The sequence below is a fragment of the Labeo rohita genome, chromosome 14, assembly GCF_022985175.1.
Source record: "Labeo rohita strain BAU-BD-2019 chromosome 14, IGBB_LRoh.1.0, whole genome shotgun sequence".
NCBI lineage: Eukaryota > Metazoa > Chordata > Actinopteri > Cypriniformes > Cyprinidae > Labeo > Labeo rohita.
In genome coordinates this window covers 21639083-21659887 of record NC_066882.1, presented here as the reverse complement: position 1 = coordinate 21659887, position 20805 = coordinate 21639083, and the positions used below count along the sequence as shown (strand labels likewise).

The 20805-nt window shown below is 36.6% G+C and overlaps 1 protein-coding gene across 4 annotated transcripts; it reads right to left on the bottom strand.

The window, feature by feature from the left end:
• Positions 1-629: 629 nt before the first annotated feature.
• cxxc5b (CXXC finger protein 5b) lies at positions 630-19257 on the bottom strand. Of its 4 annotated transcripts, none has more exons than XM_051127236.1 (3): positions 18981-19257; positions 14286-15320; positions 630-2104 (listed from the first exon to the last, which is right to left on the bottom strand). In XM_051127236.1, coding segments are annotated over exons 2-3 (834 nt in total). In that variant the 5' UTR covers positions 15119-15320; positions 18981-19257; the 3' UTR covers positions 630-2103. The 4 variants fall into 4 exon arrangements, with proteins under 4 accessions (XP_050983193.1, XP_050983192.1, XP_050983190.1 ...); XM_051127235.1 differs by having other exon boundaries at positions 630-2101; XM_051127233.1 differs by having other exon boundaries at positions 14294-15320.
• Positions 19258-20805: the final 1548 nt, after the last annotated feature.

Below are 20805 nucleotides of genomic sequence, written 5' to 3'. Positions count from 1 at the left end.
TCCGTCCATGACTTTCTTTGTGAACACACACCATTAAAAACAAAATATCAAATAAGCATCTTTTAAAGATCTTAACTTCACAAGAGGTCATCACCATGCAAATGCTATGGAATATTACACCTTTCAACAACGACTATAGAAATGTTTGGTTTGCACCTCGGTTTATTAAATTGAGGACTGCCAAGACCTCAGAACGGTTGGCTTTGGACACATATACATGCATTCGTTTACGCAGACCGATAATTTTGGCCCCATACGGCACGGGAATGGCGTGCTGTTGGATTTTGACCCGAAATCATTTTGGTACTGTGCATTTCACTCAATCTAAATCAGTATTTGAACTGGGGCGAACCTGTTCAGAAGGATTTCAGCATGAAAAAGAAAAAAAAAACACCAAAATGACAATTACAGATTAAAAAAAGTCACTTATCCAACATGGTGTCCATGTCACGTGGATGCCCTTAAGTACTTCTCACATAATTAGCGTCAAGGATTCGATGCATGTCTCAACAAAAGCGCCATGCGCTTTGACGCTCAAATGAAAAGTGTTACAGATAGATAAGGGTGAGTTTACATGGTTGCTATGTAGAAAGAAATCAGAGAACCGTTCACAATGAAAATGAAAGTGCAAACGTGTGTGAGCTCAGAAAAGGAAATCGCTTGTCGAATAAGTTGATGAAACTTTTGTTGTACGTGTCGTAACTCAAGGTGAACACAAAACCAGTCATAAGGATCAATTTTTCAAATCGTCTGAAAGCTAAATAAACAAGCTTTCCATTGATGTATGGCCGAGATATGATTTAAAAGAAAATCTAGAATCTGAGGGGGCAAAAAAAATCTAAATATTGAGAAAATCACCTTTAAAAGTTCTTAGCAATGCACATTACTAATCAAAAATAGGTAGGAAATTTACAAAGTATCTTTACTTAACATCCTAATGATTTTTGGCATAAAATGAATATCGGTAATTTTGACACATACAGCGTATTTTTGGCTATTGCTACAAATATTCCCATGCTACTTTAGACTGGCTTTGTGCTCCAGGGTCACACATGCGGTTTAAGTTTGAAATAGTCTGAACTTTGAGCATCAACAACAATTGTAGACAAAGCTTGCCGCTTCACACTATGACGCAAATCATGTGAAAAGAACTTAACGGTGAACTGGAACTCAGGTCTTGGGGTAATTCAGCAATGAAACATCCTAATCATAGAAATATTATCAGAACACATCAATAATTTCCTGAATTTTGAAGGTCCTGGTCTGCTGAGGGACCATGTCTTCCATCTGACCAATCCCATAAGGCTACAAGAGAAAAGGAGGCGGGTCCTACGCATAGCTGGTCTACATAGTGTAGTTCCATCAGCTTCGCCTTCCCTCCAATCCCAGCAGGCCTCGGCATTTTAAAAACAAACAACCGGAACGTCAAACCCGAAAGGACCTTTCAAGCAAGGGATGCTACATTAGAGCGTTTTTCACGGCTGCCTTCGTATGAAATATTGAGCGACTTGAAAACCGAATGACAAATCAAAAAACAAACAAACAAAAACCTTAACAAAAAAAGGCATTCGTAACATTGAGGCAGTCAGTAAGAACCACTGTGCTAAATTACAATAGTGCTCCTTAATTATCACAAGCTTTAAAACAGAGCCTTGGGATTACATTCTCTAAACGAAATTACGGCATTTCTCCACACATGGACAAACAAAACCACTAAACACACAAATAAAAATGATTGTCCGTTTTCCATTTGGCGGCAAATAGTTCCAGAGCATCCAATAAAGGGCAAGATTCCGAAGTAGAACTCAGATGGTTCCGAAATGGAACGGAGGAAAAAAAAAAGAAAAACGGAATGACATTCCGCCATTCACTGTTTATTTTTGGTTCAGGACATGTTCGTTCTCAAATAGTGCTTTCATTCCGCTCTTCATTTGTTTTATTTGTTTGTTTGCACCCAGTGTTTACAAGCGCCACGGCTTTCCGAGTGGGAGTGGCGTCGGCGTCCGTCGGGAGTCCTTCATTATGGGATGGAAGTCGTGGGGGGGAGGGTCCAGCTGCCCTACGGAAACCATCGGAAAGGAGCTCCGGTTGGCAGCATCACCTTCTTGGAAAGACAGGAAAGACAGAGGAAAGAAACAAGGAAAGAAAACAGCGTGAGTCATCGATAATTCGACATGAACACCAACAATGGAGCAGTAAGAAAATGGGAAACGTCTCATTAAACTGGACTCTCGACCCTTATCTCCAGGCCTTTCCCTTTTTCCGCTTCGAATCCCCCCTCTTTCCACGGAGCCAGACTCGCTAAGACCGTAAAGGGCTGAAATACCGCAGTGGTGCAAATGGCAGATTTTTTCCCAGCCTGCTTTGGGACTGGGCAGGGGTAGTCTATGGCTGTGGGACTTTGGGAGAGCGGAGACAACGGCAGCGTTTCCTGGGAAGACGTCCAGAACGAAAGAACGAAGGACCGAGGGAGAAAAAGAGGGAGGGGAGCGTTCCCTTCATCATGAAGTAACATGCACAGGCAATGATTTCACCTTACATGACCTAGTCCCTCTCTCTGTTTCCCAAACACACTCTCCCACTCTCTCATTACTCTCTGACAGGGCTTTGGCGTTTGTACGCGCGCGTACACGCATCCAGACCCCTTTTTCCCTCATCGACCCCATAGACAAGCCAACACAGATGGGCTGTCGGCCCATGCACATGGCCAATCAGACAGAGCGTGAGTGCATGGACAGACGCACACACGCACACACACAAACACTCACCAGATTAATTTCGAAGGTTATTTTTTAACCCATCATCTCCTCTGTCTCAACATCACACACAAACACAAATACACAAGAATGACTGTGAAAATAGAGGATCAAGGGCACCAGAAACATTACATACAGATACTGATATATATGTTTATATGATACATATGATATATATGTACAAATATGTATGTTTTGTTTTTTTTTTATAGCGGAGACTGACAAAGTTGATTTTAATCAGATGTGATTTGTTTTATGTCCACTTTTTTGACACTAACTAAATGAGCATACTACACAAATAAAATATAACTATACCTTCTGAATATTTTATTATTATTATTATTATTATTATTATTATTATTGCAATTCCATTTATTAATTCTAATTACAGGAAATTATTAGAATATTCAAAGGCGTGCTTTTATTATTACTGTTCTAATTATTATTGTTATTATTACAACAGTATTACAACAGTATTGTATAATACAACAGTATTAAAAATTCAGAATGCACATTATGATTTTATTATTACTGTTCTAGTTGTTATTATTATTAATAGTACTTTGTTATTATTTATGGAGTTACAACAATACAACAATAATTTTATTATTATTATATTCAGAATGCAGATGCTTTTATTATTACTGTTCTAATTGTTATTATTAATAGTACATTTTGTTATTATTTATGCAATTACATTATTACATCGTTATTGTAATTATTGTTTATTTCAAATTTTTGAAACAATAACAAATTGTATTATTATTATTATTATTATTAAAAATATTCAGAATGCATATTATGCTTTTATTATTACTGTTCTAATTGTTTTCATTATTAATACTACTTTGTGTTATTAGTATTATTATGTGAATAACTCCTTTTCACTGTTTTCTTTAAATAATAATAACAACAACACAAAACAACATTATTATTATTATTATTATTATTATTATTATTATTATTAATTTAATTTAATGCAATTCTATTTATTATTTCAAATTTTTGGTCAAAAATGAATAATTGCGCAAAAAATGTATATTGAATATTTTAATGATAATAATAATAATAATAATAATAAATTAATATTAATATAATATAAATATATTACATTTAATTAATATTTAATTTTCAGAATGCATTTTATGCTTTATCACTGTTCTAACTGTTATTATTATTAATACTACTTTTTGTTATTATGCAATTACATTGTTATTGTAATTATTGTTTATTTCATATTTTTGACAACAATAACTAATTATTATCATTATTGTTATTATTATTATTATTTAGAAAATATTCAGAATAAATAATTTTTTATCTTATTATTATTGTTTTATTATTTATTTTAAACTTTTGACAACAATTAACAAATTTGGTATTATTATTAATGAAATATTCCAAATGGATAAGTTAGATTTTATTATTACTGCTCTAATTGTTATTATTATTATTATTATTACCACTTTTTGTGTTATTTTTTATGCAGTTTTCATTGTTATTGTAATTATTGCTTATTTCAGATTTTTGACAATAATAACTATGTTATTATTACTATTATTATTATTATTATTATTATATCCAGAATGGTTATGGTGTTATAGATGGCTGCTAGGGCGTTGCTATGCCATGCTAAGGACTTGCTAGTCATTTTTAAAGTGTTTTTCACTCTTCTCAACAAGTCTTGATTTGAGGTATCAGCTATGTCTGTACCACAAACAGAATGAGCAATAGTAATAGTGATATTTGCTTTAGCAAACACCACAAATTAAATGTCCAAAGAGTAAATGTAAGCAGGTACTGATATATGTTGATATATTGTTTGTCGGCCTGTCTTTGGCTCTCTCACACATACACAGACACCGACACACACGCTGTTCCTAAAATACTTCAGTCGCCCGGCTGTGAGACTGAGATTCCTCTACAAGAGGAAGGGGGCGGGGCCTGGCGGGCAATGTCTAAGGCCCCGCCCACTCGCTCTCATTCTGCTTCCAGCCATATCAGGGACTTTCCGAGATACCGGCCGCCACACGGACGCAGTGCGATGTGTCATCATGCAGTACACACACATCAACAAAAGTTGCAAGCAATGACATGCAAGGTAAGATCAATGGGCAGAAATCGAATGGGATTTGCACAAAACACATACGCCTAACCTGGCTCAAAACACATAAAAGGCCCTACATATGAAAACACATCTAGCCATCCCAAACACACACACACACACACACACACACACGCACATCAAGAAGTCAATAGACCCCCACACCACTGACTGTGACCTGTCAATAATGGCTCTTTAAACTCTATAAGTCCTCTATGCCTTATTCAACCAGACCAACCCCACTGTCAATAAAAGCACACAACACACATAAACAGGAATATATGCAAACTCACCATCAATATACATCTAAAACATATTAAAAACACACCAAGGAACATTTATTCCAAAACACACACACATACAAATCCAAAATATGATTTAGCGACAAAATAACATGAACTTACTGTACTGTATATCAGACAATTCTTCTTAATCTTGTAAATGATGCATTGGTGCAACATATATTCATTTTTGGAACTAAAAAACTGATTCAGTGTCATCATGTAATATTATCTTAGTGGTAGTGATTTTACATTTATGAAACAGGCATGTGCTTTTATCCAAAGCAATTTACACTGCGTTCAAAGCACACATGATATCAGTTCATGCATTCCCTGAGAATCAAACCCATGGCCTTGTCATTGCTAGCGCCATGCTCTACGTTAGAGCTACAAGAACTGAACACATGAACGCTAGTGACCAACCAGCACAGGATCTAGACAGTCACTGAGCGTGTGAACGGGGTTTTAGGCAATAAATATACTCTACGCAAGTATGCAAATACACCACAAGCACACTGTCCCAAAGCGCTTGTGTGTTTTGCAGCATCTTGCGCATGACACAGCATGCTAAAAATGTAGCACTCAAATTAAAGCTACACTATGTAACTTTTGGCCCTCTAGCATTTGAAGCACAAACCTACTAACTTACAGAGGAACATTGTGCTGGTCATTATGTGAGTTGTGCTTCAGCCCCGCTATTCTGCACAGACGAATCTTATGGGTTTAGGCGAATCACTGTGCTCATGGTTACAGATGATTGCCTTATCAGTGTGAAAATATGGACCTATATTTTCATATACAGGCTAAAAATATTGCCTATGTCAGTGGTGTGTGATGGTGTTCTGAAATGAGGAGGCAAAGTCCTCAAATTGTTTTGTTTTGTTTTTTTAAATCAAATGTAAATTCATGTCTTAGTCGTATTTTCTTGGTTAAATAAACATAACTTAAATTATCAGAAAAAGAAAAGACAATTCTGTTTTATATTTTTACATTAACAATGTAATCAATCTTCTGTTTAATTAAAGTCAAGTATGAATCTCATCAGTTTAGTGTTTTTAAGCATTTTATATTTATTCCAAAATAATGATTCAAGGCCGTTACAATTTAAACAGTATATTTGATTTGTGAACTTATGTTCAGCTTTTCTTTTTAATAGCTAAGTTTTACCTATTTTTGAATTTTTCGGATTATCAGTCATCAAAGCTTGGTAAATATTGGTCACAGATACCAAGCTGATTACTCACTAAGAAAACTCCCACTGATCATGTTTTCATGATCAAGTCTTATTTTGACATAACAAAGTGGTTATATCTAAGTGTGAGTTGTTTACTTACTTTTTTAAATTAGTCTTCCCAATAACGGCATTATATTGTTTATTCAGACTGATTCGCAGAAAACGAACGAACACAAGAGGCGAGATTTATTGCAAGAACCAATCGGAACTGATCATAACCAGTCATATCCAATCATATTGTGATGGAGGCATTGCCTCATCTGTCCTCACGTTGCTTTCCTCCATTCATTCTCAATTTCCCCCCCACCAAACTCATGGCACGCTGTTAAAACTCAGTGGGCTCACGGGAGGCAAGAGAGACATGGACTACTGTTGTAAATTTACCTGCTGGTGTTGCTGCTGGACAATGTTTCTTTAGAAAAACAAATAATTAATACACTTTGCAATGTTATATTTTTTTCATATTGGCATTGTCTTAGTTTTGTATTCTGGATTTTTTTCTTCATCCAATATTTTGAGGAGACACTGCCTCCCTTGCCTGCTCAGAGGAAATACCCCTGGCCTACATAATTCTAGACAAAAAATATAGTAATAAACACTGTAAAAAATCTGTAATATTTACGGTAAAAAAATGGCAGCTCTGGCTGCCAGAATTGTACTGTAAAAAATATGGAAGCATTGTTTTTGGATTTAAATAATGTAATTTCATTAACTGATATAATGTTAATATACCAACCTACTGAAGTACTAAAATCTGTTTTGTACCTTTGTAATACATTGATGACCACCAAAGGCGGGTGGTGATGAGAAAGTCACATGATGAACCAAAGCCCATCACAAGCTGATTTTAAATATTAACATATATAGAAGGTGCACAGTGTCATTCACACAAACACTAAACACCATCATGGTAATACACATGAAACTGAAATAATGCAATTAACATTCATTTAACAACATTAGATCTAACATACAACCCTAATGTTATTTCAATAAAAAAAAACATCAAATTTGAAATGTAATGCAGGGAATTCTGGAAATGCCAATTTACGGTTATTTACTGTAAATTATACGTTCTTTTCCACTTCCAATACTACTGTAAAATTACATACAGTCTTTTACTCTTAAATTCACGGTCATTTTTCACAGTGTAGGCGATTGTATAGGCACTGTTACCAACAAACACTGTTTTGTGAACCTATTCAGTGCACAGCAAATGTAATGCTATCAGGGTTGTCAGTTCTGCGAAACAAAGCCAGCCCAAAACCAGCTATTCAAAACTAGCCCAATAAGGTTTTTTTTCCCCCACAATTTTCACCTCAATGGGGAAATCGCTTTAACCCGTGGTCTAAAATAACCCCTGGCAACAGTGTAAAAGTCGCCCAATTTCACGGAAAAACCACAGACGTGACAACACTAAATGCTATACATATATGTTGATTCACGTTTTATTACAGATATTGTCGCTTTCCCTTTCATACATATAGTAGTAGCCTGAATTTTTTATTCATTATTTACAGAGATGACATAAAAAAACAAGCAAGGAAGAATGACAAAAGTATGTAGTTCCCGGGGAAATCCATCCCGATGGGTCTAAAATATAAATAATAATAGGCTTATCATAGAGCTTTAGGTCAGGGCAAACAGTTTTAAGATGTGCTCAGTCATTATTGAAATTTTGTTCATTTTGAGCACAACAAAAAGTTACTGTAGCTTTAAAAATACATCTTTTTTTATTCCACTGCCCCTATTCTCGTGTTTGGAAAAAAATGGTGTCATTCTGTGTGAATCACCTCTTAAAGGGATAGGGAAATTTGGTCATTAATTACTCACCCATATGTCATTCCAAACCTATAAAAAATTAAGGCATTTTTGATGAAATCTGAGAGCTTTCTGACCGCAACAGCAACACAACTAACACGTTCAAGGGCCAGAAAGGTAGCAAGGACATTGTTAATGAGACATCAGTGGTTCAACCTTAATTTTATAATGCTATGAGAATACTATCTGTGCGCAAAGGGTTTGGAACGACATAAGGGTGAGTAATTAATGACAGAATTTTCATTTTTTGGCTGAACCTACCCTTTAAGAATTACCTATCCATAAACATATTTCCAAGTTAACTAACTTTAAATTGTTTAGTGAGATTATCTTCAAACTGTAGCCTCTCATGACAGTAGCTGACCTGAAAGCCCAAACTTACTACAGTGTTATGCTAATGCTCTATTGTGCCCCTTGTGGCAACATATTTGTTTTACATTATAGAATATGAATGCTACAAAGCGTGAAAACGTAGCTAGAAGCATTTGAATTCACATACCTACATCAAGTGTATTTTGGGCTTTAGACTTCATAGAGACACAAACACACACAAACTGAGTCCTCTAAGCTCTAGCACACACCAACACCTCAACCTCTATCTCCTCACTGCTGTAATACTCAGAGAAACCGGGCTGGTCAGTGGTCAATACACACACGTAAACACAACCCCTCTCACACATGCAGTTCATAATGGCTTTCACCGGGGCTGTGTTTGCCTCTTCCTGCAACGCTATACACACAAACAGACACGCATACGCGGTTCAGGGCCTCTGGAGGACGAGAAAGAGAGGGGTTCTGGGACACATTGACACCTGGCGCTCCAGATGACAGACGCAAAGGCCAGATGGACCGTATGAGGCTGCCACACGCACACAGAGACGCACACATGCACATGCGTGTACGTGAACATGCATGAAAACTCATATGCGCGAATAAAAACCGCCATGCTGCGAAAAACAAACAGTCACACAACGTGGACATTTACAAATTATTACCTGCCCCTGTTATGTTCATCATAACTGATATGTGTTTTCCAGGGCTAATGCTGATACTGATTATTACATATCAAGTAGACCGATAACCGATATTTTGAACTGATATATATGACTGGTGTAAAAATTAAACTTACTGTCAAAATTAAGAATAACTTGAAAAATTAAGGGCTCTGACAAAAACGTTCTTTAAATGTTTTCAAATGATTTCATCTGTAAATCGGTTTGGAAAATGATGATACCCATAACCATAAAAATGCTTAATATCGGTGCCGATAATTAGTCAACCATTCATTTTTATTTGTATTTTTTGGTGACTCCTTTCAGCAGAATACAGTAATTTCAATAGGAATCCATGCAATTTGGAGATTTACAAAAGATTTCCCCATGCAGGTTGCACAGTGTGTTTGAAAGTGACTTTAGAAAACAGACCTTTTTGGCCAGCGAAATGTGATTGCATCTTAATGCAACAAAATCAGAACCTATTTAATATTTATCATACAGATATATGGAGCAAGATTTTGAGCCAGTGAGATTTCTCTTGAGGGCAGGGCCATTTATTGCAATCAATCAAGATGTTTGGAATAGCATACTAGCACTTTCTTGTTGAAGTATATAGTATTTATACTATAAACACTTTGTAAGTTCTCCTACAATGCTACATTTGCCAGACCTATTACAGTAAGGAGTACTGTATCCCACAGTGCAACGCACCTGGCCTTTCATTTCAAGTGTGATGGATTATTTCTATATCATTTTTACATAAATGTAATTAAAAAGGCAAACTTACCATTTTATTTCCAGGTGTATGCAATGTAATGAGGTCATGTGACAACAGTTTAGTTTACTACTGTTTGAACCGTTTATTGCCAAATAATTTCTACAGTTGTACTTGATATTTTATAAAGTAAAGTAGGCAGTTTATTGTTTTCTACAGTAAGTATTCAGTAAGTAATATGCTAGTTTTTCATTTCCAAACATATAAATGATACGTGTGCTATTTCCAAAGTCAGATTTATAAATGGTTTTGGTGTGTTCAAGTCACAAGCTCTCTTGTGAAATTCGAAATTATGATGTCAAATGCATTCATATCACTTTGGTTTATTATTTTTTTATTTTATTTTTATTCTTTTGTTGACATTTCTTGTTGTTTGTTTGTTTGATATAAAAGTATATATATATATATATACTAAACATATTAAAATTATTTAATATAATATAAAAGGATAAAATTAGTAAAGTTATAAATTAATAAAAGCAAAAATAATTAATAAAAGCATACAAATTATTTTAAAAACTGTTTTAAACATTATTATTTAAAATTATATGGGACCTTCTATATGCAGCTTGGTTTTATTGTAAATAAAACAATTTCTTTATTTTAACTAGAGTTACAAAACAATTAATCATGATTAATCGCATTTCAAAAAGTTTATACATACTATATGTGTGTGTAGTGTGTATAAAAATATGTTATACTTGTATAGAAAATATTTATATTTATATATAATATAAATTATATACAAGTATAAATATATATACATACAAATATTTGTAAAAATACATTCATATATGTGTGTGTGTATTTATATATACGTAATACATTTACAAAGTACACACATATAGTATGTAAACATAAACTTTTATTTTTAATGTGATTAATTGTGATTAATCATTTTGCAGCCCTAATTTTAACAAATTTACTATTATTAAAGACGCTGCATCCATTGCATCAGACATGTTTTTTCACTGACACGCCCCAACTCAAAAACTCTGGGTTTCCCACTTGTATTTACGACTTTGTGGTGATGTTCATGTTCGTGAACTCATAAATTAGATCTTACATGACTTAAAATCACCATATGGTATCTACCTTATTTTTCAACATGGAAGTTAGTCTATGGGTGAGACTTCCGGTTTATTCACTGCTACAGGGAAATAACGAGAAGAATAACAACGTGCAGTAAACAGTAAGACTGTTATATAATACCAATTTGCAATATCAAGCAGCAAAACAAACGGTTTTTACAGCTAAAAAACAGCTGGACGTGGATGAGACCTGAAGCCAGACCTACAAGATTTACAAATGGCCCCGCCCACAGTAAAACCTCATTGGTCCAAAAGTCCCACATTCAGTACTTTCAGTAAAGACAAAACACTTAATGCTTGAAACTTGGATTGGAACATGGTGTTATTTCAACACTTTATATTTATCGCATTCATTCATATTCATTAAATGTGATAGCTAATACTCTGAATCATCTCATCATTGCGGACAGTGAAGGGGAACCTTACCTGTGCAACATCATGATGCCTTAACATTTTGCTTGCAAGAAAAAAATAAGCAACCAACTAGACCAATCTTACCATGACACCAATCTCGCAAAGTTAGACTCTAACTAGCTTACATCAGCACAGACTCAGAGCTAATTTTCCCACACCTGAACCTGCCTGTAAACAAGGCAGAAACATCTCAAGTTACGCTGCTTGAGAGATGGGAAACTACATTCAGCTTGCCATTTGTCAGGATGAGTAATGTTCATATGCTAACATTTATGAAACACAAGCAGCATTAATTTCTATGTAGACTGTTTGTAAAAACCAGGCCTTGTCAGTCAATTAAACATTCTAGTTGAATTAATTACAACATATACAGATTAATTATTAATTACCTATTATGCAAAAATCGGTTAAATTTTATTTTAATTTACATGTACTTACTATATGGTTAGGATTAGGGTTTGGCTTAGGGTTACTTGCATGTAATTATGCATAATTAGTTGTTATTATAACATTAAGTACATGTAACGCGTAATAATGACAACAACCAGCATACAATGGTAAAAATTCACCCACTCGCTTGAATTTGTCGGGCTCAGAATTACAAGTGGGACTGAGAGTTTCTGACATTTTCAATGTATGAGATTGTTGCGTTTTATTGTTGCCGGTATGAAGCTCTTGAAGCTCCTCCCTCTTCTGAAAAGGGGGCCAGGAGCACCAGTTTATTTGCATTTAAAGTGACAAACTCAAAACGCCACATTTTGGCTCATACCTTAAAAGTGATCATTTTAACAAGCTATTAAAAAAAATCTGTGGGGCTTTTTGAGCTAAAACTTCACATACACACTATGGGGATGTCAGAGACTTATTTTACATCTTGTAAACAGGGGCATAACAGGTCACCTTTAATTAATCACAATATATGCTAAGAAATTTAAAGCTATTGTATCATTGTGGCAAACAAAATAGATTTAGGAGTCATATACGAAGCTACATGATATTATGATAACGGTGCTCTATATGCACCAAGCAAGAGATGGGCTTATTTGGTCGCCAGCTGGGGTCATAATGTTTTTTTTAAATGGTCTTTTATTTTTTACCAAAGCTAGATTTGTTTAAACAAAATGCAGTAAAAATAGCAAAATATTAGTACAATTTAAAACAACATGTTTCTACATGAATGTATTTTAAAATATAATTTATTTCTGCGATGACAAAGCTGAATTTTAAGCATCATTACTCCAGTCTTCAGTGTGACATGATCCTTCAGAAGTTTCTTTGCTCAAGAAACATTTCTTATTATTATCAGTGTTAAAAACAGCTGTGCTGCTTAATATTTTTGTGGAAAAAACAGCATTTATTTGAAAGGGAAAAGTCTTTACAGTCAGTTTTGATCAATTTAACAAATTTGTGCAAAATAAAAGTATTAATTAAAAAAAAGACCCAACACCTTTGAACAGTAGTGTAAATTGTTCAGAAGGTAGAAAACTATTTTCACGGCTCAGAGGTCATGATTTTACTGCATTAAAGGAGAAGTTCACTTTACAGATAATTTACTCACCCCCTTGTCATCAAAGATGTTACGTCTTTCTTTTTTCAGTCGTAAAGAAATTATGTTTCTTAATGAAAACATTTCAGGATTTTACTCCGTATAGTGGACTTCAATGGTGCCTGTGAGTCTGAACTTCCAAAATGTAGTTTAAATGCAGCTTCAAAAGGCTCTAAATGATCGGTTATTTTCTAAAAAAATGTACAGTTTATGTACCTTTTTACTTCAAATGCTCATCTTGTCTAGCTCTGCGATGCACATACGTAATCCGGGTCAATACAGTTAGAGTATGTTGAAAAAGTCCCATCTCAAAGTCGTCCTACATCGTTATTTTACCTTTTTCGCCACCTTTGCATGTTCACTTTGTAAACACTGGGTCTGTACTTCTGAGTACAAAAGTAGGACGATTTTGAAGTTGGAGGAAAAAATGAGATGGGAGTTTTTCAACATTTCCCTTACTGTGATGACCCGGATTACACAGAGTACACATGCGCATCACAGAGCTAGACAAGACGACCATTTGAGGTTAAAAAATCTATATATGAATTGTACAGTTTTTTAGAGAATAACCGATCATTTCACTAGTTAAGACCCTTCTTTCTCGACTGGGACCCTTTGAAGCTGCATTTAAACTGCATTTTGGAAGATCAAACTTGCGGGCACCATAGAAGTTCACTAAACGGAGAACATTCCCTAAATGTTTTCCTCAAGAAACATAATTTCTTTACAACTGAAGAAAGAAAGACATGAACATCTTGGATGACAACGGGGTGAGTAAATTATCTGTACATTTTTGTTCTTGAAGTGAACTTCTCCTTTAATAGTTTTATGTGTTGTTTATTTTTTAATTTAACTGCACTAAAACTCATTAAACTAGTGAAACACATTATTTAAAAAAATTCATAGTATAGTATTCATAGTAATTTTCTATTAAACCATTACGTAAATAACTGCCCTGAACTGAAATCAGTCATTTACATGAAACTGATTCCACAAATTGTTCACACAGAAATTTCTTCTGCTATTTCAAAACTTCTATTTTTGACTTTTTGCTGCTTTTATCTACAGGAACAGTAGAGCGAAGAGGAAACATTAAGGAAATAAGGGGAGAGAATCCAGAAAATGCACAAACTTGCAACACCTGCATGAGCATCAGAGGTCAATGTGTCAGAAGTGTGGCCTACTGATTTAGCACATGCAGATGATGCTAGCTTGCGTCCGGCTAGCATTCAGCAATAATATTTATGAATTTACTGTGCATTGCTCACCATCTTACCTCCAGCCCGCCAGCAGGTTTCTTTTTGAGCTCTTCGCACTTGCGGAACTTGCAGATCTGATGGCCGGTTTTGCGGTTGCGGCAGCTGCTGCACTGTTCGCAGTTAATCCTGCGCCGACAAGGTGGACACAGGCCACATCGCTTCCGCTTCTTCTTCCCGTTGGCGCTGATGGCTGACGAAATCTCGCTCTGCGTCTGCTGGTGTTCCGACGCGCCCGTCACGTGAGAGAGCGCCCCGTCGGCAAGGAACACTCCTGCCGGCGTCATAATGAACAGCCCTGGGTGATAGGGAAAACTCCCGCCCACTCCGCCGTTGCCAAGCAACGGGAAGTCCATCACACTGCCCAGCGAATCAGAAGCCGAGACCGTCTCCATGTCCCCGCCCACACTAACATTAGATGGGTCATTGACGGGTAGCAGCATCCCCGCCCGTCGCAGGAGCTCAGCGGCCTGGGCAAGATGCAGGCCGCTCGGAGAGTCCAGAAGACCGGACACTAACGCACCCCGGTCCAGTTTGGCGTACCCGACTTGTGACCTGTGCTGGCTGGCGGTGGGGTGAGCTTTGACGCCCGCCGCCACCATTGAGCTCTGGGCGAGTCTGTTAGCGTTGGCGACGCTGGCCACGGCGGCGGCCGAGCACGTCGCAATGTACTGCGAGAGAGCACGAGAGCGCTTCAGGCTTTTGCTGAGGGGGGCGCTGATGATGCCGCTGCGGTTTCTCCGTTCCACCACCGGGGATGAGTCTTCGTCCCCGCAGCAGCTGTCCTGCGCCTCCTCATCCTCGACGGCTCGACTTCCCTCCATGGACCCTCCGCTGGCAGACATGGGCCACGGCGTGAGGGGGAGGGAGAGGGAGATGAGGGAGCTTAGGATGAACAGGGGATAGAGTTGCAACGTTCCTACAAAGACCGGAGCCAAGACGAGATTGACGCGAGCACAGCTGGAGAATCAGACCACTGGAGCGGCGGTCCACACTAGTCGAGCCTCAAGAACATCTCACGGATCCGTTCACTAAGGCCTGAGAATCCTAGAAATGGAAGATAGTAGACAGAGAGGTTAAAGCCAGCGTGGTTTAATTAAATGACTTAAGAAAAATAATTCAGATTTTTCTTATGCTCACCAAGCACTTATTTGATCAAAATAAGGCAGTGAAAACACTGAAATATATTTAAAATTTAAAATAACTGTTTTCTATTTTTATATATTTTAAAATGCAATTTATTTCTGTGATTCAAAACTCTCAGTGTCAAATTATCCTTCAGAAATTATTCTCATTTGGTGCTCATTTATAATTTTTGCTAAATTAAAAAATTAAAATTAATGGGTCTTAATATTATCAGTGTTGGAAACCATTTTTTTCTGAATTCTTTGATTCATAAAATGTTCAAAAGAACAACATTTACTTTAATTAAAGATTTTTTTTTTCTTTAATCTTATCTACCACAAACTTTTGAATGGTATTACATATGTATTATGTATTACAGTGTCCACAAAATATTAACACTGACAATAATAAGAAATGTTTTTTGGTCATCAAATCTGCATATTGGAATGATTTCTGAAGGATCGTGTGACTGGAGTAATGATGCTAAAAATTCAACTTTGCCATCACAGAATAAATTACATATTAAAATATACTAAAACAGAAAAAAGTTATTTTGAATTGTAATTGTATTTCTCAATATTACTGTTTTTATTGTATTTTGATCAAATAAAAGCAACTTTAATGAGCATAGAATTCTTAAAAAAAAAAAACAAGCAGTGTAAATGCAAACCTAAAGAGCATTAATAGAACGTCACGTCAGCCCCAATCGTCAACCGCTAGATTAATCATCTTTAACAATAATAATTCAGATTTTTCGTATGCTGATCAAAATAGAGCAGTGAAAACACTGAAATGTTATTTCAATTTAAAATAGCTGTTTTCTATTTTAATTTTAAAATGTAATTTATTTCTGTGATGCAAAGTTGAAATTTCAGCTCTCGGTGTCACATGATCCTTCAGAAATAATTCTGATTTAATGCTCAATTATATTTTTAATATTATACATGTTTTTTTAAACAAATGCAGCTTTGGTGAGCATAAGAAACTGCTTTGAAAAAAAAAAACGTAACTTTTTTTTCAAACATTTGATCAGTAGTTTATACGCAAACCTAAAGTTAAAGGAGAATACATGTCGTCCAACTGCAAAATGTATCATCCTTAAACAGCTAAAAACCATTTCAACAAATCTAATTCTTCCAAAATAATCATGCCTTTAAACGTATCCCATTTTATTTGTTTATTGTTTTGCCCTGCTGAAACAGGCACAAGTTCACTGTGACAAATAATCTACTGCTCGCCGTGGCCTCCTCTGACCCATTTTGATTTCTTAGCCAACATTTATGTATTATACATAATATCTGTCCTAGATATCTGTTTTAGTGACAATTACACTTTGTTCGGTGTCCTTCCAAGGAACTGAAACTGACTGTAAGGCTCATGAGGAAAAAAAAAAAGAAAGAAAAGATTTTGTGTGGATATTGAATTGGACGGTTTGAGTCTGTTAAATTGTTATATTTCATAACCTTTACGTGCGAAAGCCCGTTCCTTGTGACAGCAATTCCCCTTCAGTGAGAGACGTCTATCAGGGTCCACAGGCGGTCTGTTCTATCACGAAACCGGAATCGTGAGCTCAAGCGCAAAGCCCCTGGGGTGAGCCGACAGTGAAATCAGGATGTCTAGGTGCAAGCTCAGCCACACTGACGCACGTACACACGCTCGTCAACGACTTAACATTTCAATTAACTGCCAAGGCTCAGTAAATCATGCTATTGGTAATAATTAGAGAGAAAAAATTAGTTTGTGAGTGACTGCCAGTGAACATGAGGTAAATGGCCATTCATTCATACAAACATGCATGAATGAAAGAACACATATATAAATAATGCATGTAAGGGTGAGTGGGGCCACACATTACACATCATTAAAATCAGGTTGGGGTAAATTGTAACATGCTGTAAATGATATAACTTGTAGTAATCTTGGCTAAAACAATAGTTTAATGCTATTTTGCATTTCTTTTTTGATGTTTCTTTAATAATTTAGCATTTCACAAATGTTTTACCTCCTGACTTTTGTTATTTAATAGAAAATTCCATTGTAACAACTTACCCCATAGTGTGACAACATGCCCCACTATAGGAACATGCTGTCACAATAGGTCAGCATGTGATAACTGAACTTTTTTCAGCTAATAACAGAGAAAGCATAGCTTTTTTCTAATAAAAGCTGTCGTTTATGTGTATTCAAAAATAAACCACAGTGACAACTAGCCCCGGTCATTAGGCTATTTCTTGCTAATCTAAAAAAATCTGCTAATTGGCTAATATTGTTGCATTAAGGTTGATCTTAAACGACATATCTGACCTGATTAAAACCATATGAAGCACACTTTTACTGAAAGTTACCTGCCACCCCATTTTCACAGAGCCGTTAGCAAAACACATGACCATATCAATTACGATTACATCACATCCACATCAAAGAGTCATGATGGGAATAAAAACTTACTGGAGACAGGTAGCCTTCGTCTGCAGGTAAAGCAGGACAAAAGCTGCATCTGCTGAGGGTTTGAGTAAATTATTGACCTGGCTTCCAGATAAATAAGTTCCTAGCAACAGTTCGAATGCCCATTCAGCAATTGCCTCATGTCAAATGCATGTCAAACATATGAGGCTCACATGCACATGGAAATTGCTGTGTGTCCAGTATTGCGGCGAGCCAGAGGGACAATAGCGCGACGTAGAGAGATCTGGACATCACCAGGGAACAATAGCCAAACCTGCACAAATAGCCGAACTGTGGCTAAACGAGATGACCTGCTTATCAAGATCTACATGTTCTGTCAAACAATCACCTCAATTAAACCCTTCCCAGATCAATCCCCCAAACAGAGCTGGATTAACTGCATATATTGACGTTGGATTATTTAAATAATTAAAATGCAAATCCGCACCGCACGCGAAAAGTTTGCATGTAACTCGTAATGGATTAATAATAAACAGCACATATAACTTGCGTTCACACTTACCTCTCTCCAAAAGGAATTCTGAATAATTCAGACATTCCCACTGTCGTATTTAAATCCGGACGACCAATAAAAAGAGAAAATGTCACAATAGTATGTTTACGGTGGCCACGGTACAGCCGAACAACAAACAAATACCCGTAAATGCAACTATTCCGTGCGCCTATTTGGTTACGCGTGGCAAAGTTGCACCAATGCATCTAATGCATATGGGCGAATTGTCAAGCAGATGTAACGGCGATCATTTAGAAAGTAAAACAAAATCCCTTTTGTCTCATCTCGACCGATGTGTCTATGGTGACAGCGCGCGGTATGCGCCAACACGTCGCGTTGGTTAAGCACATTCCCTTGTTATTTCACTGCCAACTTATTCGTCTTGGCTGGCTGTCATTGTAACTTTGAACAGTCCTCAACAAAGTCTCATTGCCCTCGCTTTGATAAACACGGGGTATCTGCATATTCGCAAACACAGGCGTCTTTTCATTCGCACCGCTCGTAAGCCGAGGGGAGCGTTCCGACTGTCCGAGCGGTCCGGTGCTCTCAAGCGCTGCGGAGATTTATATAAAAGAGCGAGAGAGAATAAAGGGTAAAAGAGCCAAACGAAAGCAAATGCTCACCCAGACTGAATAATGCTCGCTGTTTCCTTCAATAAAGCCCAAACACCGGCAGACACACGCAGAACGCACTTTGTCCGAGTGCGCTCCTCCAGCCTCTCGCGTCTCTCTATCCCACCTCCACATCCTCGCGCCCGGAGAAGAACATGCAAACACATTTCATAGATTTTTGGAGCTTCACACAAAAACCGAAGTGGACTTTCCGTCGCGGAAAAAATAAATAAACCTTAAAGAGGTGTGGATGAGAGCGAGGGCTGTCTGCGGTGAGGCTGTCTGTCTCTCTGTGCATATGAGAGTGGAATAATGAATGAAGTATAGTTTTGAGAGGGTTGGACACTCAGCCCATTGTTGACTCCATTCTTAATGGCTGCTGGCTGCACTCGTGATTGATTCATTATATCGGAACTTTTGCACATTCACGCTTCCCAGGAACTTGGGGCTGATTGATATTTTAATATGCAAAACACGCTTCCCAAGTAACTATGCACTCATTTAAAAAATATATATAACCCTGTTGGGTGCTCTGTTAATGAGAATAAAATGCAAATGGGAAATAATAATTGCACGTTCGTGAAAACTAAATTATACCAATAAAACATTATTACTAGTAGTATCATTTTGCAATTTGCTATTGTTTATACAATATTTGATATCAAATATATATGCAATTAGTATTATTAATTTATGCATTAATTACTAAATCTACATATTTTCATTAATGCATTGTATTTGTTGTATATCAGTGTTTATTTTAATTATTGTTTGAATATATTAATATTAATTTTACATTGACTAATAAATATCAAATCAACTTTGAGTACCCCTGTTGTTTATATTAATTATTAATCGTTTAGTTATTAATTTTAACACAATTAACATTATTTTGTAATTAATAAAAAATGCAATCTATTAATGTATTTTATATGAACACCCATATTGTTTATATTATTATTATATTTTTACATCAATATTTTAGAATTAATGAATATGAGTGCAATTTATTATTCTATTTAATAGGAGAACCCATATTGTTTATATTTATATAATGGTATTTCAGATCAATTATTTAATAATTAATTCATATCAATGCAATTTATTAATGTATTCAATGGGAGTACCAATAAATACCCCTATAAAATGCATTGTTTTCAGTTTCTCTAACAGTCAGCATATAAAGAGTCACTAATCTTTATTTAGAAACCAAAGGAACTGGACTCGTTACCACAGTCGTCGTGTTTTCTCTGTGTTTGCTGACTTTCTCTGTGACCGAAGAGCCATTTTGCTGTGGGTCCATTTGTCCGTCCGTCCAGTCGCTCGCAGACGCTCCTCCTCGTCGCTTCGAGTCCACTCCACCTCTTGTGAGCGTCCTGTGTGTCTGGCAGGCGGCCAGCTGAAGTGTGGGGAAGTGACACCGCCAGGGCGGCAGAAATTTTCCTCCGTTTCGGGCTCCTTCCCAATCGCAGACGGGCGCGCGTGCATTGGCTGGAAAGTGGAACAGCTCGTCAGGGACGATCAATGCGGATCGATCAGTGCGGCGCTGCTGGCTGCGGGTTTGAGGGGGGTTGCGTGTTACAGTCCTCCACAATTGCATTAACGGGAAAGTTTAGGCTTGAGTAAAGTGACACTACTTTACGGCTTCACTTTCCATCATGGGGTTTTTCATGCATCTGTATTCACAAAACGCTAAACTCTGTTCTAAACGCATGGGATTAAGTTTTGGCTTCCAAGACGTTCTGTGTTAATACCACGGTACTATATGAATAGATTAATACAGCCTACCATGGTGTTTACATGTCTCTCTAAGGCACTTAAACCCTAGTATTACCAT

Bases quoted from the DNA above. Each gene is read 5' to 3' on its own strand.
- cxxc5b (XM_051127233.1), bottom strand. From the start codon at position 15,118: ATGTCTGCCAGCGGAGGGTCCATGGAGGGAAGTCGAGCCGTCGAGGAT. The intron at 2,105-14,293 runs GTAAGATGGTGA...TGTCTTTCCAAG, and splicing joins AACCTGCTGGCGGGCTGGAG to AAGGTGATGCTGCCAACCGG.